General features: G+C 44.7%; 1 protein-coding gene across 3 annotated transcripts in view; it reads left to right on the forward strand.

Annotated features, from left to right (window-relative positions):
* Positions 1 to 25,906, forward strand: part of nprl2 (NPR2 like, GATOR1 complex subunit) — a 48,010-nt gene that overhangs the window by 19,497 nt on the left and 2,607 nt on the right. For all 3 annotated transcript variants that reach the window (XM_078209351.1, XM_078209352.1, XM_078209353.1), the window contains exons 5-10: positions 1,363 to 1,499; positions 4,208 to 4,305; positions 9,122 to 9,158; positions 14,086 to 14,179; positions 23,788 to 23,905; positions 25,120 to 25,262. In XM_078209351.1, the coding sequence (XP_078065477.1) occupies positions 1,363 to 1,499; positions 4,208 to 4,305; positions 9,122 to 9,158; positions 14,086 to 14,179; positions 23,788 to 23,905; positions 25,120 to 25,262 (627 nt within the window). The remainder of the gene's footprint in view (positions 1 to 1,362; positions 1,500 to 4,207; positions 4,306 to 9,121; positions 9,159 to 14,085; positions 14,180 to 23,787; positions 23,906 to 25,119; positions 25,263 to 25,906) is intronic.

A 25,906-nucleotide genomic window follows, 5' to 3' on the forward strand; every position in this document is an offset into this window, starting at 1 on the left:
CTGGTACAGAACTGTAAGGTTTCAGATCTGTGTCATATTTTACAGCTCTATTTTATCTGTCAATTTTGCTATGATTGTTTTCTGCTTGGCTGTTTTGTAATAGATGGCTGAACCTTCATCCCCAAAAATGGGTCAGGGGGTGTCTTGTCAGAGGTTAAGATTTCAAAACGTGAGCTATTTCCACGTTTAATGAAGGTGGGATGAGGAACAGGCAAAAAGTCTACTTATAGGGTGTGTATTGGTCATTTAAATATTATAATGAGGTCACTGTAAATTTATCTCGTGTTAGCCAGCTTTTCTTGGCCTTGGGATATGCAGCAGGTGAAGAGACTGAATGCACAAAGTACTTTACAGCACTGCTTGTGACGCAGACTCCGTCTCACCTATTTTTAGTCTGTCTCAGTTTTCCAACTATTACACACACAGCAATCGGAGCAAATTTGAGGCTTGTGAGGCAAAATGAGCAAGTGTGCTTCTTCCAGGCCCAACAAACTAACCAATAAAACCCCACTCTTGGCTATTCCACTTGCACATCGTCCATGCTATCTGCTCACCCACAGCCATCTGCTCACAAGCCCGTCCCAGACCTGATTGTTCTCCTCACCGCTGACTGTGTTTCTAGGCTTCCACACCCAACCGGCCCCTTAGCCTATCAGTCAGATTGGCTGTGGGCAGGAAGTCAACTGGGAAAAAAACGCAAAGAAGGCTTGCAGTTTAAAGCTGCAGGACATTTGAGAAATCTGTTTTTTCTGGGCTTCCAGGCCTCAAACACTGCCCACCTACCCAGCTGCACTCCCCCAACTGCAGGTAAAACACCTTTGAGTCAAAATCTAGGCCCAGGTGTTAATCATATGGATTACAGTCAGATCAGACATGATCTTACTGAGCAGCAGAGCAGTCTCAAAGGAGCAAGAGGCCTCTTCATGCTCCTAATTGATAAAATTCCAAAACATAAATCTTGAAAGCACATTGTGACCATTAACCCTTGAGCAAGTTGCTTTTTATTCATCCCAGAATGTGGACATCACTGGCATTTATTGTCTATTTTCATTGAAAGGATAGTGGTTGTCCATGTTCTTGAGCCAATATCATTCTCATTGTTCTTTGTTGCGGTTTGATGCAGCTGAGCATTTTTCCGCTTCAGAGAGTTGTTGACAGTCAGCCCTATTGCAAAGTGTAGCTCCATACCAGTGACCCTTTCCAGTTAGTAACTGATTTAGTAGGGAGGCGACCATGGGACTAGAATGCAAAGCTGAGTGTTTGAAAGAAACAGTCCCAGTTTTTGGGTGGTTCTCAGTGTAGCTGAAGATGGAGGTGCGCGTTGTTGCATTCTAAGTAAGTTATGGTTTCTCACTCTTGTAGATGAATCCAATACCATTCACCTGAAGGTGATCGCCCAGCGGAGAGACCAGCCAGTGGTACAGGAATATGATGTTCCAGTATTCTCCGAGTGTAAAGAGGATTTTATTAAAATCCATTGGGATCTCACAACACAGCAGGTGAGAGGAAAGTCATGAGAAGAATAGGGAATTGAGTGTCTGAATGCTGTAAATGTATGAAAGCCTGATTCTGCCAAAGCCCACAAGAAACTTCAGACGTTGTAAAAGCCCAGTTGACCAAGTATCACCACAGTACTCAAACGGCTCTCTTATCGAAGTCCCAATCTTAGTTCCTCACGTTCTTGGATGTTGGAAAAGTTGCTCAGCAGAAGTTGAGATTGAAATGTACACTGCTCTGGTCAGACCCGCTGGGACAAGAGAGGCATTCAGTCATTGGGAGCAGCGTGAGACACTCGAGACTGATCCCTAATGTCTGGATTATGACTGACTGGGGAAGATCGGGTCCTAGAAAGCCGGGGTCTGAGAAGAGGTATACTGGATGATAAATGATAAGTCTGGAACATTAAATAAAATTACAAAAGTAAGATTCTCAGAACTCCATGTTTGAACCTCTCCAGTCAGCAGGGTTCCCGCAGATCTTAGAAAACTGAAAAACTATGGAAAAAAGACCCTAAATCACTGAAAAGTCATGACACTTTACTAAAAGAAAAATGGGACCTTTCTGACTCGGGCAGAATTCTAACCTTTTCAGTTCCCCCGTGTAAACATTTGCTTCACTTTGCATCTGTTGAGTCCAGTACAGGTTTTGTTCTCCTGCCTGATCCCACCCACTGTCAATGCTGCTTTAGAGACTGCCATACAACAGCAGACATTGGCTGAGTAGCCTGTCAATTGTAAATAGTTTAGGTATCAGATTGGCTGCTTTTGAGACTGCCAGACAACGGCAGACACTGGCTGAGTAGTACACGCCAGACTCCCCAGTCCTTCCCCTCTTGCTTTGCCTCATTTGAGGAAAAGTCTGTTTGTTGGTGTCAGTTGCAGATTTTTGGTGTGAAAGCAGAGGTTTTGTCGGGTGTTTTCTCCAGAGCTGGAGCATGGTAAACAAGGTAAAGCAGAGAAGAACAAGCACCCGCTGGAGGAAGCAACATCTGAAATGATGCTGTATGTATATAGTTGAAACATGGAAAAGTCATAAAATGTTAAACCTAGTGACTCCATCCCTCTCTCTGGTAACAGTCTAAGATTGAGCCAGTCTTTTGTAACCTTGGTGTCACATTTGATCCCAAGATGAGCTGCTGATATTATATTCATACCATCAGCATTACTGTCTATTTCCACCTCCATAACATCACCTGACTTCACCCCATCTCAGCTCTTCTGCTGCTGAAATCTTCATTCACACCTTCATTACCTCTAGACTCAACGATTTCCAACACACTTCTGACTGATCTCCCACGTTCTATCTTCCATAAATTTGAGATCATCCAAAACATGTTTTGACTCTCAGCAAGTCTCATTCCTCAGTGCTTGCTGGCTTACGCTGGCTCCGAGTCAAGCAAAGTCTTAACTTTAAAACTCCCATCCTTGTTTTCACTCTTCCCTCCATGGCCTTGACTTTCCCTATCTCTGTAATCTCTTCCACAAGATATCTATGCTTTTCTAATTCTGTTCTCTTGTGCAAACCCAATTATAATTGGTCTGCCGTTGGTAGCTGAACTTTCAGTTGTCTGGGCCCAAGCTTTGAAGTTCCCTCCCTAGAGCTCTCTGCCTTTCTACCTCACTTTCCTCCTTTAAGACTCTTCTTTTTTGATCATTAAACTTGACACCGGTACAGTGTCTCAAAACCGGTAACATCAGGACCAAGTCCATGCCGAATTTTGAATCTTCCCAGTTTTCATGTTGGGTGGTTTGGACTGGGTCAGGGGTTGCTTGGACCAATTAGAGTGTGGGAAAAGACAGGTGCATGAAGTCAATAACTAGTCAGTGTGCCACCATACCAATGCAGCAGATAACTAAACAAGCTGGTAAGTTATTTTACTAATCTAATAATAATGAAGATTCATGCATGGCAGCTTAAAGAACTGTCCAGTTTTTGGATATTGCCAATTTTCAGATAGCCAGATTTGAAACATTGTATCTGAATCTCCTTACGTGGCTCGGTGTTGTACTTTGTTTAAATGCGCTGTGAAGCACCTTGGAAGGTTTCGTTGTGCTAAAGGCACGATATAAATATATATTAGTAACTGGAAATGGCATCAGAGTAGTTAAACATCTGCAACTCATATCAGAAAATTCTTCTTCACACATAGTGATCACCACATGGAAGGACTCCAGGAAAGTGGAAGTGTAAATTCTGGAATCATTTAAGAAATAATGGGTACTGCAATGTGGGGGAGGCATAGGATTTTTCTGGACAGGTGAACTAAGGTGGGCCACATGGCTTTCCTCACCAGTTACTACCATGTGATTTGAAGACACAATTGAATGTGTTTTGCTATTTTTGGCTATTGCATAATTAAGTCACTGACTGAATCCGACCCCAAGCTGGCATGGGGGAATCGCTGACTGTGTCTGGCTGACCTCATGTGGCTTCTGCTGTATCACTGGAACCTGCTGACCACACATAGTCTGTGCAATATACATCAAGCCATCCCTGAAATATGTTAGTGCTATTTGCTTCAACCATTTCATGTGGCAGTAAATTCCACATTTTCTCTGTGTACAAAAATGCATCATGTAGAGGAGCCACTGAGTGCCCAAAGCACTGTAGGAGCCTGCTTGGCTCAGCGATTGTCCGGTGAAGACTGTCATTGAACCGTTGTGTGGCTGGCTATATGCTAAGTTTTGGCTGATGTTGCATCCATCAGATTCTGCCGTACATCGATGGATTCCGCCATATCCAGAAGATCTCTGCTGAAGCAGATGTGGAGTTAAACTTGGTGCGGATTGCAGTGCAGAATTTACTGTGAGTAGCACAGAGAGAGTCAGTGTCTTGCAAACTATTTCAACCCAAGTTTGCCTTTTGTTTGACTGGCACAATTAAGAAATATAGCTTTTTAAAGAGAATATCACCACCTGCAGTAGTAGGTTCCAACTGTTCTGTTCCAGGCCTCTCTCCTCTTGTTTTTCTGTCTGATTGTTTTGTGTGTGCAGATCAAGATAAGATTTGGTAGTGGTAGGAAATCGATTAGTTTTCTGTTTTTAACAGACAATGTCAATTCAAGCATTGCCTAGAATCTTTGATGTGGAGATGCCGGCGTTGGACTGGGGTAAATACAGTAAGAAGTTTAACAAATAAACCTGTTGGACTTTAACTTGGTGTTGTTAAACTTCTTACTGTGTTTACCCCAGTCCAACGCCGGCATCTCCACATCATGACCATCAAACACTCCCAGGGCAGGTACACCATAGCGTTAGATACAGAATAAAGCTCCCTCTACAGTATCCCCATAAAACACTCCCAGGCCAGGTACGGAACGTGCTTCAAACAGAGTAAAACTCTCTCTCCACTGTCCCCAACAAAAACACTCAGGACTGCTGCAGTACGGGTTAGATACAGAGTAAAGCTTCCTCTACACTGTTCCCATCAAGCACTCGCAGGGCAGGTATGGAAACAAAAAAATGCTTAAGTATTTAGGAGGTCTGGAAGGAGCTGTGGAGAGAAACCGGAGTTAACGTTTCAGGTCAGTGAGCTTTCATTTGAATAGGGCAGGTATAGGAGGAGTTAGATACAGGGTAAAGCACTCTCTACACTGTTTATCAAAATATTCTCAAATCTAATAAACCAGATTTAATTGTTCTGAAGCATGTATCAGTTCGTTCCTTCCAACATTTTGTTTTGCATTATAATTCTAGTACAAAGTGGGTGAATGTTTTTTGCCCATTTACTGCACCTTGGCAACCTCAGCAATTATAATCAATAAGATTTTAATTGCCACTTAATTGAACAGATTATGTAGACGAGGGTGGGATCCATGTGTTTGGTGATCATCTTGCTGAAAAACAAATCGCTCCTTTTGAAAGGCTTTGCCTACCAAGATTTCCTTTTACTGCTCATTGAACCAGAGATGGCAGGAACATTTTTTTTGGCAGCCAGTTGTTGTAATCTGGGACACATCACTTTAAAGGGTGTTGGAAGCAGATAGTGACACATTGATGATGTTACTAGGCTGGTAATATAAAGGCTCTGATTAGCGCATTGGAGTCATAAGTTAACATCTCATCATGGCAACTGGTGGGATTTAAATTTAATTAATAAAAAATCTGGAATATAAAGCCAGTAATGGTGACCATGAAACTCTCATTGATGGTTGTAAAAACCCATTTTGTTCACTAATGTCCTTTAGGGAAGGAAATCTGCCATCCTTACCTGCCTGGCCTACATGTGACTCCAGATCCACAGCAATGTGGTTGACTCTTAACTGCCCTTTTGAAATGGCCAAACAAAGTTTTACCAAAAAGTCAAAAAGAAATAAAACTAGAGGGACTACCTGACATGGATCTAGGTACTGGAAATGGCAGTGCACACCCTGCCCAGTCGACCCTGCAAAGTCCTCCACACTAACATCTGAACATGTGCTAAATTTGGGAGCTTCCTACTGTTGTGGTTCAGGTCAGAAACTCCAAAGTGTTTTATGAAGACCACGTGGATCATCAGTTTTGCCTCTTGAATTTGGCTAGGATAAGCATGATATGTTTCACTTCAGGTATGATTCAAATGACCCACTAGGGAGCTTTTATCAAACCAAGCTTATTTAAGAATGTAGTTAACATGTATAGTAAAAAAATTAGCAAGAACTTTTATCAATTACAGACAAGAAACAGAACAACTATAATGTATAATGCTTAACAAATATATCTGATGTGTTCCAATCAAACCAATCCCATAGACAAAAGACCCTTTCAACAGGTGTAACACAGCATAGACTAATGTTCACATGATACTGGACTTGAGACCTTTGGATGAAGTCTGCAGTTCTCTGGATAAACTCAGAACAGTTTTAAGTCCGAACAGCTTCCCAAAACACCAGGGACTCTAGGCAAGCCACCAACAGCCGATTCTCCCCCGTCAGAAAGGCAAGACCTTGCTGTCAGCTAATCAGCAGAATTTCCAAAAAACAGAGAGAGATAGTCTTCTTTTCAGCTTGATAACCCTTAATTCAACTCTAACTGCCGCTCCAAACTGAAAATGAAAAAACTCCTATCACCTGACCTGCCAATCAGTTTTTTCGCTAAGAATGCAGTCATAAATATCCCAGTAAAAATAAACAAACTTCAAACTGTTCTGAGTCTATCCAGAGAACTGGAGACTTCATTCAAAGGTCTCAAGTACAGTATCACAGGAACATTAGTCTATGCTGTGTTAAACCTGTGAAAAGGGTTTTTTGTCTACAGGATTGCTTTGATTGGAACACATTAGATGCGTTTGTAAGGGTTATACATTATAGTGGTTGTTGACATAAGCGTCAGTCTTGAGTGCCCCAGACTCCTCCATCACTATTCCTAGCAATGTCCTGTCTCACCAGCCAGACAGACTCACCAGAGAGGGCGACTCTGTGATATACATGAAAGAGGGAGTTGCCCTGGGAGTCCTCAACATTGACTCTGGTCCCCATGAAGTCTCATGGCATCATGGCAAATATGGGAAAGAAAATCTCCTGTTGATTACCACATGCCACTCTTTCTCAGCTGATGAAGCAATACTCCTCCATGTTGAATACCACATGGAAGAAATACTGAGGGTGGCAAGGGCACTGAATGTGTCCATGTGAGCAACTTCAATATCCTTCAAGAGTGGCTCAGCAGCACCTCTACTGACCAAGTTGGATGAATCTTGAAGGGTATAGCTGCTGGACTGGATCGGCAGCAGGTGGTGAGACAACCAACAAGATGGAAAAAACAACTTTCCCTCACCCACACCAATCTACCAGATGCAGATGCATCTGTCCATGACCAAATTGGCAGGAGTAACTACTGCACAGTCCTGGTAAAGACAAAGTCTTATCTTCACTTTGAGGATAGGCAGAGTTAAGTGACCTCTCAAACAATGGATCTGATCAAAGCTCGCCAATCCTGCCTCATCCAATTATGAATGATGGTGGACAACTAAACAATTCAGGGGAGCAGGTGCTCCTCAAATATCCCTTTCCTCAATGAGTGCAGCACATCAATGCAAAAGACAAGCCTGAAACAGTTGCAACCACCTTCAGCCAAAAGTGCTGAATGGATGGTCCATCACAGCCTCCTGAAGTCCTCCACATCACAAGTGTCAGTCAGAAATTTACACGTAAAAGCAAGAAGCAGCTATAGGCCGTCACCTGCCTAAACTTGAGGTAATCCAAAACCCAGCTGCCCGTGCCTTAACGTGCAGCAAGTCCTTTCCCACTATAACTCCTGTTTTCGCTAATTTAGATTGGTCTTTTAAACTTCTCATCGTTTTCAAATCCTTTCATGGCACCTCCCTTTCTCTATAATCTCCTCCAGCCCCATGACCTTCCAACATATCTGCTCCTCTAATTCTGGTCTCTTGTGTATTCCCAATTATAATCACTCCACCATTGGTGGCAATGTCTCCAGTTGCCTAGACCCCAAACTCTGGAATTCTCTCCCTAAACCCCTTTGTCTCTATCTCACCTCTCCTCTTTTTAAGATCTCTTTGATCAAGCTTTTGGTCATTTGACATAATGGCTGGGATTCTCCCAAAGAAATTCTAAGTCCCCAACGTGTGGGAAAATGGGAGTAAATCCCACTGGTTTTTTCAGCGTGATTTCCGGAACGAATCTCTGACACTCTGTGCATCACAGAGTGCCTCAGTGGGATTCACTCTGGCAATCGTGGAGCAGGGTCTATTCTCTCTGGAGAGGCCAGCAGCATAGCGCTGAACGGACCACTGCGCATGTGCCAATCTGTCAGTGCGAAGTTTGGCATATGCGCAGTGACCCAGCATTGTCAGCCTTCAGATCGCTGGCCTTCTGACCCCCCCGTACTCCGATTGCTGGCTCCTGGACCTCGCCGGGCAAGCCCCAATATCATGCCCCCTTCCCGCCGCCTTCCGCTGATGCCTCCCAGCCCACTGCGCTACTCGAGCTGCGCAGTGGGCTTGGAGAATTGCCCCCAACATCTTATTGTATGGCTTGGTGTCCTACTTTGTTATATAATGCTCCTGTGAAGCACCTTGGGCTGACTTATGATATTGCTACTTTTGTTCCATAACATTGCCGATCAGAGTCTGCGTATTTCTCTGACAGTTTGAGTGCAATGGCTTTCTTTCCCTTCCTTTTCTGTCTCATGCTGATGAAGCTGCTTCCTCTCATTGACATTAAGTTTGCATTGTTCCTTCTCTTTATCATTCTGTCTCTCTTGACACACATCTCCCATTGATCCTTGTCTTAAATCTTGTGCTCATTTGAGGTTTCAATGCTTTTTCAGGAACTTGTTGAGTAGTGGTCAGGATCTGGGAATTTGGGATGAAGTAATTTGCATATAGTTAGTCATCCTTCTCAGAAGGTTCAACGGGTTGAAGTAGAGTATACAGCAATGCACAGTATTTATGGTAATTTGGGATAAAGAGTTGGTTAATAAGTCTGAGGACCTTATTTCATTCCATTCTTCATGATTCCTAAATTGATCCTTGCTCTAGCATAGGTCTGTCGCGCCACATTCAGCATGGGGATATATCTTGCCCAAAACAATGTGTTACATTGCACACAGTCCAGTAATGGGACTAGAATTCGTTCAGTGCAAGTTGCACTCTGAACATAATGTGTGCTGTTGTCTTGCAGATACTATGGAGTTGTGACTTTAGTTCCTATATTCCAGGTGAGTGCACTATGGAAGGTTGGTATGTTTATACTTCCACAATGTAATCTGGATAGTTATTGCTTCTGTGCCAGGCCCCCTCTGTCCTTAATGTACAACAAAAGGCCCAGCTATCTTCAGCTGTTTCATCAATGACCCTCTTTCCATCATAAGATCAGAGGATGGGGATGTTCACTGATGACTGCACAATGTTCATTCACAGCTCCCTAGATGCCAAAGCAGTCCGTGCCCATAAGAGGCAAGACCTGGACAAAATCCAGGCTTGGGGTGGCAAGTAGCATTCACGCCACACAGGTGCCAGACAATGACCATCTCAAACAGAAGAGAATCTAACTATCCCCTCTTGACATTCAGTGACAGTACATCGCTGAATCCTCCTCCATCAACATCCTGGAGGTTACCATTGATCAGAAACTGAACTGGACTAGCCATATGAATACTGTGGCTACAAGAGCAGACAGAACCTGGGAATTCTTTGGAGCATTACTCATCTCCTGATTCCTCAAAGCCTGTTCACCAAGTACAAGGCACATGTTGGGAGTGTGATAGAATACTCTCCACTTGCCGAGTTGAGAGCAGCTCCATCAACACTCAAAAAACTCAACACCCACCCAGGAAAAAGCCGCTTGATTGGCATCCCAATCCCAACCACCGCCTTCAACATTCCCTCCCTCCGCCACTGACAGTGGCAGCAGCGTGTATCGTCTGCAACAAGTTTGTCCAACCTTTTTGTTCAGGTGGCCACATTTACATATTATCTTCACTCAAGGGGCTAATGAGAAAATTTCAACAGAAAAGGTTTGACAAAACAATAAACTGAATTTCAAAAAAATGTGAGATCTTATGGAAAGAAACGATTTCTGAGCAAAAGTAAGGCAATTCGAGTGCTCTAAATTGTTACGTTTTTTTAAAAAAACTAATAAAAATGACCAGCAGGTGAGAGGGTCAGTGTATGTGGGTGGGTGAGTGTGAGCATGTGTGTAGTGGTGAGTGAGAAATCTGAGACTGAGCATAAAACAGACTCACACTCACACCCACACACTCATTCAGTGTCTCGCCCCTTAGCCTACTTGTTTTTACCCTCGTCCCTTAGAACATAGAACGTTGCAGCGCAGTACAGGCCCTTCGGCCCTCGATGTTGCACCGATCTGTGAAACCAATCTAAAGCCCATCTAACCTATTCCAATATCATCCATATGTTCATCCAATGACCATTTAAATGTCCTTAATGTTGGCGAGTCCACTACTGTTGCAGGCAGGGCATTCCACGCCCTCACTACTCTCTGAGTAAAGAACCTACCTCTGACATCTGTCCTATATCTATCACCCCTCAATTTAAAGCTATGTCCCCTCGTGCTAGCCATCACCATCTCAGGAAAAAGGCTCTCACTGTCCACCCTATCTAATCCTCTGATCATCTTGTATTCCTCTATTAAGTCACCTCTTAACCTTCTTCTCTCTAACGAAAACAATCTCAAGTCCCTCAGCCTTTCCTCATAAGACCTTCCCACCATACCAGGCAACATCCTGGTAAATCTCCACTGCACCCTTTCCAATGCTTCCACATCCTTCCTATAATGCAGCGACCAAAACTGTATGGAATACTCCAAGTGCGGCCGCACCAGAGTTTTGTACAGCTGCAACATGACCTCCTGGCTCCGAAACTCAATCCCACTACCAATAAAAGCTAACACTCCGTACGCCTTCTTAACAACCCTACCAACCTGGGTGCCAACTTTCAGGGATCTATGCACATGGACACCGAGACCTCTCTGCTCATTCACACTACCAAGTATCTTACCATTAGCCCAGTACTCTGTATTCCTGTTACTCCTTCCAAAGTGAATCACCTCACACTTTTCCGCATTAAACTCCATTTGCCACCTCTCAGCCCAGCTCTGTAGCTTATCTATGTCCCTCTGTAACCTGCAACATCCTTCCGCACTGTCCACAACTCCACCGACTTTAGTGTTGTCTGCAAATTTACTAACCCATCCTTCTACGCCCTCATCCAGGTCATTTATAAAAATGACAAACAGCAGTGGCCCCAAAACAGATCCTTGTGGTACACCACTAGTAACTGAACTCCAGGATGAACATTTCCCATCAACCACCACCCTCTGTCTTCTTACAGCTAGCCAATTTCTGATCCAAACCTCAAAATCACCCTCAATCCCATGCGTCCGTATTTTCTGCAATAGCTTACCGTGGGGAACCTTATCAAACGCTTTACTGAAATCCATATACACCACATCAACTGCTTTACCCTCATCCACCTCTTTGGTCACCTTCTCAAAGAACTCAATAAGGTTTGTGAGGCACGACCTACCCTTCACAAAACAGTGTTGACTATCCCTAATCAAATTATTCCTTTCTAGATGATTATAAATCCTATCTCTTATAATCCATTCTAAAATTTTGCCCACAACAGAAGTAAGGCTCACTGGTCTATAATACTCCCCTTCTTGAACAAGGGGACAACATTTGCTATCCAGTCTTATGGCACTATTCCTGTAGACAATGACGACATGAAGATCAAAGGCTCTGCAATCTCCTCCCTAGCCTCCCAGAGAATCCTAGGATAAATCCCATCTGGCCCAGGGGACTTATCTATTTCCACACTTTCCAGAATTGCTAACACCTCCTCCTTATGAACCTCAATCCCATCTAGTCCAATAGCCTGTATTTCAGTACTCTCCTCGACAACATTGTCTTTTTCCTGTGTGAATATTGACAAAATATTCATCTAGCGCCTCTTCTATCTCTTCGGACTCCACACACAACTTCCCCACTACTGTCCTTGACTGGCCCTAATCATACCCTAGTCATTCTTTTATTCCAGACATACCTATAGAAAGCTTTAGGGTTTTCCTTGATCCTACCTTCCAAAGACTTCTCATGTCCCTTCCTGGCTCTTCTTAGCTCTCTCTTTAGGTCCTTTCTGGCGCCCTAACTGAGCCTTCACGTCTCATCTTTACATAGCTCTCCTTCTTCCTCTTCATAAGAGATTCAACTTCTTTAGTAAACTACGGTTCCCTCGCTCGACCACTTCCTCCCTGCCTGACAGGTACATACTTATCAAGGACACACAGTAGATATTCCTTGAACAAGCTCCACATTTCAATTGTGCCCATCCCCTGCAGTTTCCTTCCCCATACTATGCATCCTAAATCTCGCCTAATCGCATCATAATTTCCTTTCCCCCAGGTATAACTCTTGCCCTGCGGTATATACCTATCCCTTTCCATCGCTAAAGTAAACGTAACTGAATTGTGGTCACTATCACCAAAGTGCTCACCTACCTCCAAATCTAACACCTGGCCTGGTTCATTACCCAGTACCAAATCCAATGTGGCCTCGCCTCTTGTTGGCCTATCTACATACTGTGTCAGGAAACCCTCCTGCACACATTGGACAAAAACTGACCCATCTAAAGTACTCGAACTATAGCGTTTCCAGTCAATATTTGTAAAGTTAAAGTCCCCCATAACAACTACCCTGTTACTTTCGCTCCTATCCAGAATCATCTTTGCAATCCTTTCCTCTACATCTCTGAAACTTTTCGGAGGCCTATAGAAAACTCCCAACAGGGTGACCTCTCCTTTCCTGTTTCTAACCTCAGCCCATACTACCTCAGTAGATGAGTCCTCATCAAACGTCCTTTCTGCCACCGTAATACTGTCCTTGACTAACAATGCCACACCTCCCCCTCTTTTACCACCTTCCCTGATCTTACTGAAACATCTAAACCCCGGAACCTGCAACAACCATTCCTGTCCCTGCTCTATCCATGTCTCCGAAATGGCCACAACATCGAAGTCCCAGGTACCAACCCATGCTGCAAGTTCACCCACCTTATTCCGGATGCTCCTGGCGTTGAAGTAGACACACTTCAACCACCTTCCTGCCTGCCGGTGCACTCCTGCGATCTTGAAACCTTATTCATGACCTCACTACTCTCAACCTCCTGCACACTGGAGCTACAATTCAGGTTCCCATCCCCCTGCTGAATTAGTTTAAACCCTCCCGAAGAGCATTAGCAAATTTCCCCCCCCAGGATATTGGTACCCCTCTGGCTCAGGTGTAGACCATCCCGTTTGTAAAGGTCCCACCTACCCCAGAATGAGTCCCAATTATCCAGGTATCTGAATCCCTCCCTCCTGCACCATCCTTGTTTTTACCTTTGTGGTCCCCTTCCCTCTCGCAACACCCCCCCCTCCCCCCTCCCCCCTCCCCCGGTACGGCCCCCCTCCCTCTCACACTCTTTATCTCCCATACACACGTAGCATGTATCATCTCCACCCACCAGTATTGAGCCTATTAGAACTAAACACGGGGGAGGAGCAGCCTGTGATTGGAGGAGCTTCCCCTTGAACAATCTTCCGTTGCAGCTTACCTGTTTGACTGGCATTTTTAAATTCGGCTCCAGGGGCCACATAGGGGAGGTTTTGAGGGCTACATTCGAGCCGTGGGCCATACAATGGACAAACCTGATCTATAAGATGCACTGTTGCACCTCATCAAAGCTCATTCAGCAGCACCTTTCAAACTTAGGACATCTACCCCATAAGAGGATAAGGCCAGCAGATGCATGGGAACGCCTGCAAGTTCCCCTCCAAGCTGTGCACACATCCTGACTTTGGAAATATATTGTCATTCTTTCACTATCGCTGTGTCAAAATCCTGAAACTTGCCATCTAACAGCACTGTGTGTATACCTAAACCACTTGAACTGCAACAGTTTAAGAAGGCAGCTCACCATCATCTTCTCGAGAACAATTAAGGATGGGCAATAAATGATGGCCCAGCCAGCGATGCCCATGAACCAATAAATAAAATATCTTGTGTTTTACTGAACCTCCACTAATCATATTGATCTGTAGTTCTGTTGATGTTTAACAGTGTTTTGTCCCTTTCCCCTCTGCAGTATTCGAATGTGTACTGCCCAACTCCGAGGGTGCAGGATCTGGTGGATGACAAGTCCTTGCAGGAAGAATGCCTGGCATATGTCACTAAACTAGGTATGCTGCAAGTGTCTGTTCAGTGATAAAGCATTGACAATCAAAGTGCTTTTATTCCAAATGGATTGGGGTATAAGAGTAAAGACATTTTACTGCATTTATACAGGCCATTGGTGAGACCACACCTGCATACGTTTTGTTCTCCTTATCTAAGAAAAGATGTGCTTAAACTGGAGAAAGCACAACATGGGTTCACAGGATTGATTCCTGGGATGAGAGGATTGTCCTATTAGTGGTGATTACATAAACTGGGACCATTTAATTAGAATTTAAAAGAATACAAGGTGATCTCATTGAAACATGCAAGATTCTGAAAGAGGCTAAAGCGGGTATGCTGTGGCAGGATTATCCCTGTCTGGGGAGACTGGAACTAAGGGGCATGGTTTAAGAATGGAGGGCCACCTTATATAACTGAGAAACATCTTCATTCAGATGATTGTAAGTCTTAGGAATTCTCTATTCCAGAGAGCTGCAGATGCTCCTTCATTGAGTATTTTCAAATTATAGATCAAGTTTTTATTGAAATTCTTTCATGGAATGTGAGTGTTGCTGGCCAACATTAACTGCCTTTGAAAAGGTGATGGTGAGCCACCTACTTGAACCGCTGCAGTTTGTTTGCTGAAGGTATATCCACCATGCTGTTAGGAAAGGCATTCCAGGATTTTGATCCAGTGACATTGAAGAAATGGAGATAAAGTTCTGAGTCAGTGTGTGTGGCTTGGAGGGCAACTTGCAGGTGATGATGGTCCCATGTATCTGCTGGCCTTGTCCTTCAAGATGATTGAAGTCACAGGTTGGGACTGTGCTCTTAAAGGAACATTGGTGAATTGCTGCACTGCATCTTGTGGACAGTACACACTGCTGCCCCTGTGAGTCACTGAAGGAGCGAGTGAATGTTTACGGTTTGGGATGTATTTTGGAGGATGCTAAAGGATACAATAGTAGTATGGGAATATAGGGTTATGGTAAAAGATCAGCCATGATGTGTTCAATAGCAGAGCAAGCTTAACGGCTTAATGACTGTTGTACCTGTTAATTCTCAGATACTTTCAACCAGTTTACTTACTCCAAGGTTTTACCCCGGTGCCCTTATTTGCCAGGTGGACAAAGGACAAACACAAGTAAAGGTTCAACAAGTTTATTAATAATAACACTATTAACCCTTAAATTACCCACATAAAACAAGAGGATACCCCAGATTCAAGTATACTACCTGTAAAGATGGCTTGGTTAAACTGCAGGCCCGATTCTCTGAGTCCCTCTGGTCTGTTGTCACGAAGGTGAGTCTCGATGGCCGCTTCTTCCTTCCTTCCTTCTCTGGTCAGTCTTCCGAATGGTCACAACTGCCTCCCTCATCGAGTCTTCGCTGCCGTGTGCCTCTGAGTGTGTCCCTTTATCCCCAGCCTGCTTGCCTTTCCAGAAACTTCTCTGGCTTCCGGCCAGAGGTTCCAGGAGGGGGTTCCAATACCCAGTGGGTTTCTTGATGTCTGCCTGACAGGACACCAGGGTCCGCCCCCCAGGTGTCCATCTCCATGTTGTTGAACTTGTTATCAGATAAGGTATCTACAGGATCTCTTGGTGACAGAAAGTCTGGCCCGATCTGGGCTTCTAACAATAGATCGATGCATTTCAATGAGGTGCCATGATCTCCTGCTAAGTTTCAAGTAGAGTGTAACGACCTTTGATGGGTGGTTGATGGGTCAGGCCCAGACACATTTGTGTATTGTACAATTGGCGTGCCTGAGGTTTGACTGTGTTTGATTTCAATATGCCCAATTCTTTAATTTAGGATATCCAATTTTATCAGCCTTAAAACTAGGCCCTGTTTATATCACCACATTCCCTCCTCTTGATCCAATGAGCGTCAGCGAACCGGATCACACAATTCTCACCAAACCATCTCAACAAGCAAGTACCCCAAATCTGGAGTTGACAGTATCATCCCTAACCCACAATAGTACTAACAAATTTAAATGAAGTAAAATAATTTTAAAAAACAATAAGCAATCGGGTATATACAAAACAAAGCAATAAACAGTACAAAATGAAGTAAAATAATTTTAAAAAACAACAAGAAACAATACGTCAATTGGGTATATACAAAACAAAGCAATAAACAGTACAAAATGACAAGTGACCAAGATGGGAGAGTATCAAGGCTCTTGATTGTCGAGCCTCTCCCGATGTTGGATGGCCCTTGCCGAAATTCCTTAGGACGATAGGGAAGCCGGAGCAGTCTGATTGTTGTTGGAAGAAAACGTGGTTGGAAAACTTCCAAGTTGCTTCTGTAAATCAACCATATACTGGTAACACTGAGCGTAGTAGGTCAACTGGGCATCAACATAGTCATGCAGGCAACGAAGGTGATGAGCATGTGTACTGCTAATTCTTTCAAGCAAAAGTCTTGTGATCTCTGCCTGGCGATCAAATTCACTTTGTGTAATTCGCATTTCCTGTTCTGCTGCTGAACGGGCCTCTGAGACCTTTGCTTTCTTCAGTCTTGCTTTTGCTGCATCTAAATCAAGTCTTTTATTCTGCAAGAGTTTACGTTCTTTAGATATTGTTCTGTAGTCCCCTTCCAGAAAGTTTCTAATTGGTGCCAAAAGGTTGACCTCTGACGAGTGTACTTCCATCGGGTGTGGGGTGAACCACATATATCCGGGGTATCGTAGGCTGATCTTCTGGTCTTTGGTTGATGTGGTGTCTGTGGTTCGGTCTGAGACAAGGAGTCCCAGATAACAGGGAAGTATGTAGTTCATTCTGGGGAAGATCAAGGTAGCACCTGTTAATTCTTATTAATATCTGATTCTCTTTTCCTTTTCTTTACTAGAATGTCGTATGACTCCTCTTTTTAAAAAAAAACAAAGAAATAAGTAAAGGAATAATAAAGGCCCAATCGTGTCATACGAAGGGTAGTGGGGTAAGGAGTTTGCAGAGCGTGAAAATAAAATGTTGGGTATGTGGCATGTGTCCTTGTTGTTGGAGGACTATGGCACAGTATAGCAATAGATTCTTCATCTCACAACCAAACTATGGTGTGTCGGAAGATTATGACGCAGTATATTGTGGGCAGATAAGAAACCCTTTTCAATTGGGTGATGCGTGGAGTGGACGGATAAAGCTATTTACAATCTGGACTGTGATGTCCTGATTCTTTCTTAGTGGAGGGAACCTATATGGGCGGGCTTTGGCTGCCAGGTACCCACTGCATTACCACCTCTGGTAGTGAGCGCCGAGTCAAACGGTTCTGGGAGTCCCGGTACCAGGGGCGCCACAGCAGGTAAGGTTTGCGGGCTCCCCATCCTGTCCGCCGGGGTCCCCTGGGCCGGGGTTTTATTCCTGAAGCCCTGTAAATTGGGGTGGGGACCGCGGTTGCGTGTGCTGTTCCTGGGGATACTGGGTGGGGGTTGATAACCTGGGGTACAGATTGTGGACCGTGATTTAGGTCCGGTGCTGTGGGGTGAGGGTTGGGGCTTCCTTGTGACTCAAAGACTCCTTCCAGGGTGACATGGTATTGGTGAAAATTTTGCTGGGAGCCGAATGCCTTCATTTGGTTCACATGATACCACCCGGCTTTCTTGTGGTCTACCATGACCTTGTATACCGAGGGGCTGGCCTTCTTGGTCTTCCACATATATCCCGCATCCTGTCCTCCTGTTTCCCTTTTCCACCATGGATGACCCATCTACAAAAATGTTTAAACTGTCCTGAGCCTGGGTTGGCTGATTCCCCTGGCTCCTCCCCCTTTTTGTTTTGGCAAAAATGGCCCCTTGGGGTCTTTTATTGCCGGAACCTCGCATTCATGGGGCTCCCTGCCGTAGGTTAGGTTGTCTGCCAGGAATGTGAGGGTTGTAGCTGCTTGTCGGGCCAGTCCTTCAAGGGGCATGGGTCGGGGTCCATCGTCGAGGAACCGCTGAGATGGTCGTGTGGGGTAGTTGGGTGCTGCCCTACAGTTCCGGGCGAAATGGTTGGGTTGCCCGCAGGTATAACACTGTGCTTGTGGGCGTGGGCCTCTGGGCTCAGCTCTATATCGTTCTCGGTGTCGGGGATTGGGCCTATGTCCTGTGCAGCCTTGTGGTTCCCTGTGTCGGCAATCAGCGATAGTGTATGGGTGTGCGGGGTTTGCTGGTCCCCTGAAATTTGGTGGTGCCCTACAGTCCCGGGCAAAATGGTTGGGTTGCCCACAGTTATAACACTGTGCTTGTGGGGGTGCATATCTGGGGTTGGTTTTATCTTGTCCCCTGTACCTGGGGTTGGGAATATATCGGGGTTCTGCGCGGGGCTGCGGTCTTCTGTATCGATGATTGGCACGGGTATATGGGGGTGAGTTTCCCAGTCCCCTGTTTCCACCTCCCCCTTCGTTACGCCAAACCGGGGCCAGGTCTGTGTGGATCGGGTTCATCAATCCGTGTTTTGTGGACTTGGGGGTGTCTGTTTGTCTGACTTCCTGTTCCCACACACGAGTCATTTTGCGGATGGCCCAGGCTTCTGTGTGTGTATTATCATCAGGATCAAAATTCTCACAAGCTTTCCGACTCCCCTCGGTGGCGTGTGCTATCAGGGTCCGGATCCATGTGGGCTGGTGGTGTGCATTTAATTGGACTCGATTTAATTGGCCAAAAACCACAACAAATTGGTTCCACAGTCGGCCAGCATAGGCTGTCGGGTGCTCCCCCCTCTCTTTTGTTGGCAGTTGTTTAAGCCTTGTGGTCATCCCTATTGTAGCCTATGGCGGCCAGAACGGATGGCAGGACTTAAACATAACAGAATAAGTTTAACCTCTTCTGCCTCGTCTAGGCCGTTTAAAACACGATATTGGGTAACCTGGTCAAAGAGAGCATGTGGAGGGTTCAAATTCTCCAATCACTTTAGTTATGTCAGTGAGCTGTGTCATGGTGTATGGAGTTACATAAGTCACATTGTGGTTTTGTCCGTCCTGTCGTTGGGTGGTGACCGGATTCATCGGTACAGGAACCGGATTAGTGACTGGGCTTATTGGGATGGTAAAAGGACTAGGAGCTGAGACTGAGTTTCCCCAGATGGGGGCCGGATTAGGTGGTGCCATTGGTTCCACTACCGGGAAGGGAGGTGGGGGGTCCCCAGTCGGCAGTGACGCTAGTTGTTGCATAATGGCAGGCATCCTCTTCTAAATCCCCCCACTCTACCCCTGGGTCACTATCCCCTGTTTCGGTCGTGTATGCACACATTACACCCCTTTTTATGGCTAGTTGTGCTTTTAAATCTTTAATCTCGCGCAGGCATTTGGAGTGGTCTGTTGCGCGGGCTGTATTTACTTTTCCTGCTTGGTGCAAAACTTTTACTGCAGCCTGTAGGTCGCTGCATTTACGTTCAACTTCCTCTACCTGTTGCAGCGCAGCCTCTCTCTCACGGACAGCACGCTGTGCCTTTTGGTAGGCTTGATCACATTGAGCCTGGAATTGGCTCATGTGTATCATATTGATTTGGTTCCTTTCTTCTCCTGTGCTTACCTCCCCTTCCAATTGTTGTGTGCGCGCGGTCTTCCATCGGGCGCACTTAAATGTGAGGATGGTTAGGTACACTGTCATAAGCAGGATTCCTCTTACGGCCAGTTGTGACAGAATGCGGACCCATGGGTGGATTTGGACATTTGAACCCCAATCCCAGAGGTCCTCCCATGCAGCATGACTGGCCATGATTATTTCCTTTTAGGATTCGTCACTTGAGTATAGGTAAGGGATTGGGATAGGGGTTCGGTTTTCACTAAATTCCCTCCCGTAGATTTTACCCAAATTCCCTAGACTGTTCTAGTTCTGACTACACAGTTTGTCCACCTTGTGTTACAGACACCGGGTTTATGGCCCAATTTACTGGTTCAATCTGTATTAGTCCTTCACTCACTTAAGACTGGCCGTCACGTGGGGCATCTGCCCTCTTAATTCAGGCTCAGACGGAGTGTTGGAGAATACCGGGTTGAAGGTTCGACTTCGGAGCAACGTATTACTTCTTATCGAAGTCCCATCTGGGGTGCCACTGTTGTACCTGTTAATTCTCAGATACTTTCAACCAGTTTACTTACTCCAAGGTTTTACCCCGGTGCCTTTATTTGCAAGGTGGACAAAGGACAAACACAAGTAAAGATTCAACAAGTTTATTAATAATAACACTATTAACCCTTAAATTACCCACATAAAACAAGAGGATACCCCAGATTCAAGTATACTACCTGTAAAGATGGCTTGGTTAAACTGCAGGCCCGATTCTCTGAGTCCCTCTGGTCTGTCGTCACAAAGGTGAGTCTTGATGGCAGCTTCTTCCTTCTCTGGTCAGTCTTCCGAATGGTCACAACTGCCTCCCTCGTTGAGTCTTCGCTGCCGTGTGCCTCTGAGTGTGTCCCTTTATCCCCAGCCTGCTTGCCTTTCCAGAAACTTCTCTGGCTTCCGGCCAATGAGGTCCCAGGAGGGGGTTCCAATACCCAGTGGGTTTCTTGATGTCTGCCTGACAGGACACCAGGGTCCGCCCCCCAGGTGTCCATCTCCATGTTGTTGAACTTGTTATCAGATAAGGTATCTACAGGATCTCTTGGTGACAGAAAGTCTGGCCCGATCTGGGCTTCTAACAATAGATCGATGCATTTCAATGAGGTGCCATGATCTCCTGCTAAGTTTCAAGTAGAGTGTAACGATGTTTGATGGGTGTTTGATGGGTCAGGCGCAGGCACGTTTGTGTATTGTACAATTGGCCTGCCTGAGGTTTGACTGTGTTTGATTTCAATATGCCCAATTCTTTAATTTAGGATATCCAATTTTATCAGCCTTAAAACTAGGCCCTGTTTATATCACCACATGACCTATTACCCCTATTTCTTGTGTTCTTAACTTAATCTATTTGTAGTTTTATTACAAACAAGCAATAAAAGACCATCATGCCCAACATAACAGCCCTAACTATCGGGATAAATCCATTTTCCTTCCCGGTTGTTGGTAAAGCTGACTCCTGGGGGACGCAGAAAAAAAATCACGTGACCTCTTTCTGAAAAGGCTGGGGAAATTCCTATGGAAATGGAGCAGTCTCAGAAGCCTATATGCCCGGTATGCATCATACATTCAGCAAATGGTTACCTCCTGGTTATCTCCTGTGGGTGTCATGTGAGTCAGTGATCGGCCCAACTTGGCATCAACTATGAAGCCTTGCAGCAAAAGAGACACTAACATTTCTAGGACGACCTCAACCCTGAGCAATGACTTGCTCAGATCCACTCATACAGAGCTGATAGAAAGCAATTGCACATCCTTTCAGTCTCTCTGTGATTTCCCCAAATCCAACCCCGTACCCTTACCACGTGCCTAATCGTGGCAGCGCATCTCCCTAGAATAATCTAGGCACCACTGTCTTGTTGGAGCCATCCCAACTCCATCTCCCTGCTGGCAAAATCCCTGTTTTTACTACATTAAGGTGTTGTTATGATTTTCTAAAGTGATAATGTCTCTGGGAATTAGAAGGTGACAAAACTATTCTTTAAATTAAATGTTTGAAGCATACCTAACCTAATAAATGTAAAGGACATGATATTGAAGAATCTTTGAAATAACGTAACAATACATAGTGGGTAATATTTGGGAAGGTAAAATGAATAAGTTACTGGCAGCACGGAGGGACAGTGAAGCCAACTAACTCGTTGGAGTGTTCCAAGATATGGTTGGTTTGTTGGATGGGGCAGATTTCATACAGTTAAATTTACAAAGTATTTAATAAGGATCCTTGTCTGTGATTAGTGGCTAAGGTAAATTTGTGTCCAAGGTATGACTAAGGAAGTAGAGTGGACCATTGCATCAAAAATGATCTTGGACAGCACGGGGGCACAGTGGTTAGCACTGCTGCCTCACAGCGTCAGGGACCTGGGTTCAATTCCAGCCTCAGGCCACTATCTGTGTGGAGTTTGCACATTCTCCCCGTGTCTGTGTATGTTTCCTCCGGGTGCTCCGGTTTCCTCCCACACTACAAAGATGTGCGGGTTAGGTTGATTGGCCATGCTAAATTGCCCCTTAGTGTGGGAGCTTAGCACGGTAAATGCATGGTGATAGGGGGATAGGGCCTGGATGGGACTGTGGTCGGTGTAGACTCAATGGGCCAAATGGCCGCCTCTTGCACTGTAGGGATTCTATGATTCTAGGAAATAGCTCCCCAGAGACCCACTAGATGAGCCTTGCAGATCTGTCCCAGACCCACTGTGCTGATCTTCACCAGGGTGCCAAACTATGTTGGGGTTAGGGAGAGAGAAACGAGTTGTCCAGGGTTCCCACTTCTTTGTCAGCATCTGATGCCCTTTGTATGAGATGTGTGAATATTGGATGAGAACACATTTGGATCCTCTGCAGATGATGTCCATTTGGACAAATACCAGAGCTCAGTCAGAACTTGTGCAGTGTTTGCCTAGCAACTAGCACCTGTGGAATAGTACATGGTAACCAGCGCCTTTGGAGCAGTTAAATTGACCAAAGCAGGAGAGAGAGAATTTCAATAAATGGAAACTCTTCAAGATATAAGGAGGTTGTGACTGATTAATTGTGACCCTATTGATTTTAATTTTAAAAAGCATCATTTGGATAAGACATTAAAAAAGAAAGAAGGGTAAAATTAGAGGTAGGACAACTAATGAGAAACAATCTAAATAGATTTGGAACAATGTGGATCTGCTGGGAAACTGAGCCAGTAGTTGGCAAATGAAGTTCACAATAAAAACAACTGATCTGGGAATGAGGAACCAGGAGAAGGCATCACAACCTACAAATTACTGTAGATAATACTGAACAAATGCTTGCTGTTTGCTATTTTACTAGTGTTGACTCATCTCTGCTAAATTAGCCAACAGTCCTTGGTTAATACATTTAATGGAATAGTCTTAAATATTGTTGAAGATCTCAGAGGGTCATTGTGGAAACCACCAGCTTGGTGTTTGTAGTTTCAAAATATACAGGTTACTGGACTATTATAAGAGTGCAAGATTGCCAATACAAAGAGGTAATAGTGTTCCATTCATTTTATTTCATTTAATTTCATTTCATTCTCCATTTTATCGCTCTTTTTTCCACATCCCCACCTCCACTTCAGGCCAACTGCCACATTCCTCAGGCAGTCCTTTACTAAGCTGTACCTTTGTTTCGCCATTAACACATTCTGGTCACTTAATGGACACTTTCAACACCTTCTCAGCCTTCTGTATACTCATTTACATTCCCTTTGTCCAATTCCACCACCCCTCCCTACCCTCATAGCATAAATCTCTGCTGACTCTCTTTCCTCTCAGCTCTGACAAAGGGTCATCTAGACTCAACGTTGGCTCTACTCTCTCTCTCCACAGATGCTGTCAGACCTGCTGAGATTTTCCAGCATTTTTCTGTTTGTGTTTGAGGTAATGATGATGTTGTGGTAGTTAATCCCTAAAATTGAAATGTCAGATTAGAGAATGGGTTTATTGCACTGAATGTGCCCTGTAGTTACTTACATTCTCAATGGCATTGGAGGTAAATGTTGTTTCAATCTTCCCAGTGGCTTCTTGTGGAGTGGAGATGGGTCCTGTAACAATGGGAAATCTTTGAAGAGCTGTTAATTGCTGCTTTTGCCCACAGGACACAAGCGTGCCAGCCTGCGAGATGTATTCCAGCTATACTGTGGGCTCAGCCCTGGCACTACAGCTCGAGATCTCTGCTCACGCTATGCTCAACAGCTTCAACACGTGGACGAGAGGTAAGCTGTTGAGCCTGGATTTGTAGCATAGTGTGATTTACCTTTCTGAGCAGATCGAATGAATTTGGATGATGGGCTCCCTGCCCTCACTCTGCTCTTGTTGGTTTTGTTTAGTGTTTTCTTTTCATTAATTCTCAGGATGTGTAGCATTTATTGTCCATCCCGAATTACCCTTGAGGTGCTGCAGTTTGTGGGGTGTAAGTACTCAGAGTGCTGTTCAGTAGAAATTTCCAAGATTTTGTCTCAGTGTGACGAAGGAGCAGTGACATGCACACAGTCAGGATGATGCATGACTTAAGAGGGGAATTTGCAGGTGTTAGTGTTCCCATGGGCCTACTGCCCTTGTCCTTCTAGATGTCTAGATTGTCCTCCCCTTTGCTGGGGAGGCAATGGTCGAGTGGTATCATCACTAGACTATTAATCCAGAAACTCCGCTAATATTCTAGGGACCTGGGTTCGAATCCAGCCACAGCGGATGGTGGAATTTGAATTCAATTAAAAATAACTGGAATTAAGTATCTACTAAAGACCATGAAACCATTGTCAATTGTCAGAAAAGCCCATCTGGTTTACTAATGTATTTTAGGGGGAAAAATCTGCCGTCCTTACGTGGTCTGGCCTACATGTGACTCCAGAGCCACAACAATGTGGTTGGTTACCAACTGTCCTCCAGCAACTAGGGATGGGCAATAAATGCTGGGCAGCCAGCGATACCAACGTCTCATGAAGGAATTTTTAAAAAGGGTCGAGGTCGCAGGTTTGGAAGGTCTTGAGAAGAAGCCTTGACAAGTGGCTGCAGGGTATCTTGTAGATGGTATTTCAGTACAATCACAGTGTGGTGATGGTTGAGGAATGTGAATGTTTGGTCTATAGGTAATGTAGCAATCAAACTCATTGCTTTGCTCTGCGTGGTGTTGAGTTTTTTGAGTTTGGTTGCAGCAACCCAGCAAAATGGATGGAATCCCAACACACTTGTGTCCTGTAAATAATGATGATGCGGAGATGCTGACATTGGACTCTGGTGGGCACAGTAAGAAATCTCACAGCACCTGATGAAGGAGCAGTGCTCCGAAAGCACGTGATACCAAATCAACCTGTTGGACTTTAACCTGGTATTATGAGATTTCTTACTGTAAATAGTGGAGAGACTTTGGGTGCCTGATAAGTGATTTGTTATAGAATAGCCAACCTATCTCATTCTCCTCTGATTGCAGGAAGTTGATCCAGTTTGGTCTGATGAAGGATCTAATTCGGCGACTGCACAAATATCCAGTAAAGATTAACCGTGATGAGAGGAGCCGCCCACCACGTCTCTACACTGGCTCTCACAGCTATGATGAAATCTGCTGCAAAACAGGTACAGCAACCCACAACGAATCACTCCATTATTGGAACGAAAGCAGCCAAGGGAACAGAATGATGCAAAGGATTAGATGTGTTCAGGACTGAGATGCATGTTCACAGTCCAGCCTGTTGGCAGTAAGAGTTCTTTGTGAATTCAGTTTGAGTACTATATTGGATATAGATGCATAGCTTCTAATTAACAACATATTTGGGATTCTGAGTCAGAGAGGCTGTAGAATGGCTTGGGACTAGAAAAGGAACAATATCACAGGGTCTCCGAGAAGCATTCCATCACGCCAGTGCATAGGAAGCTTTACTCTGTATCTAACCCATACGGTAATGTAGCAGGTAAAGTTTAAAGTTTATTTATTAGTGTCACAAGTAGGCTTACATTAACACTGCAATGAAGTTACTGTGAAAATCCCCTAGTCACCACACTCTGACATCTGCCCGGGTACAGTGGGGGAGAATTTAGCATGGCCAATGCACCCAACCAGCACGTCTTTTCCCTGTTCTTCTTGAAAACAGTGCCATGGGATCATTTACATTCGCCTGAAAGTGATGACGGAGCATTGGATTAACATCTCATCCGAAAGGCAGCAACTCCAGCACTGCAGTGTCAGCCTAGATTTTGTGCTCAAGTGTCAGAATGGAGCT

This window comes from Mustelus asterias, chromosome 3 (assembly GCF_964213995.1).
Source record: "Mustelus asterias chromosome 3, sMusAst1.hap1.1, whole genome shotgun sequence".
NCBI lineage: Eukaryota > Metazoa > Chordata > Chondrichthyes > Carcharhiniformes > Triakidae > Mustelus > Mustelus asterias.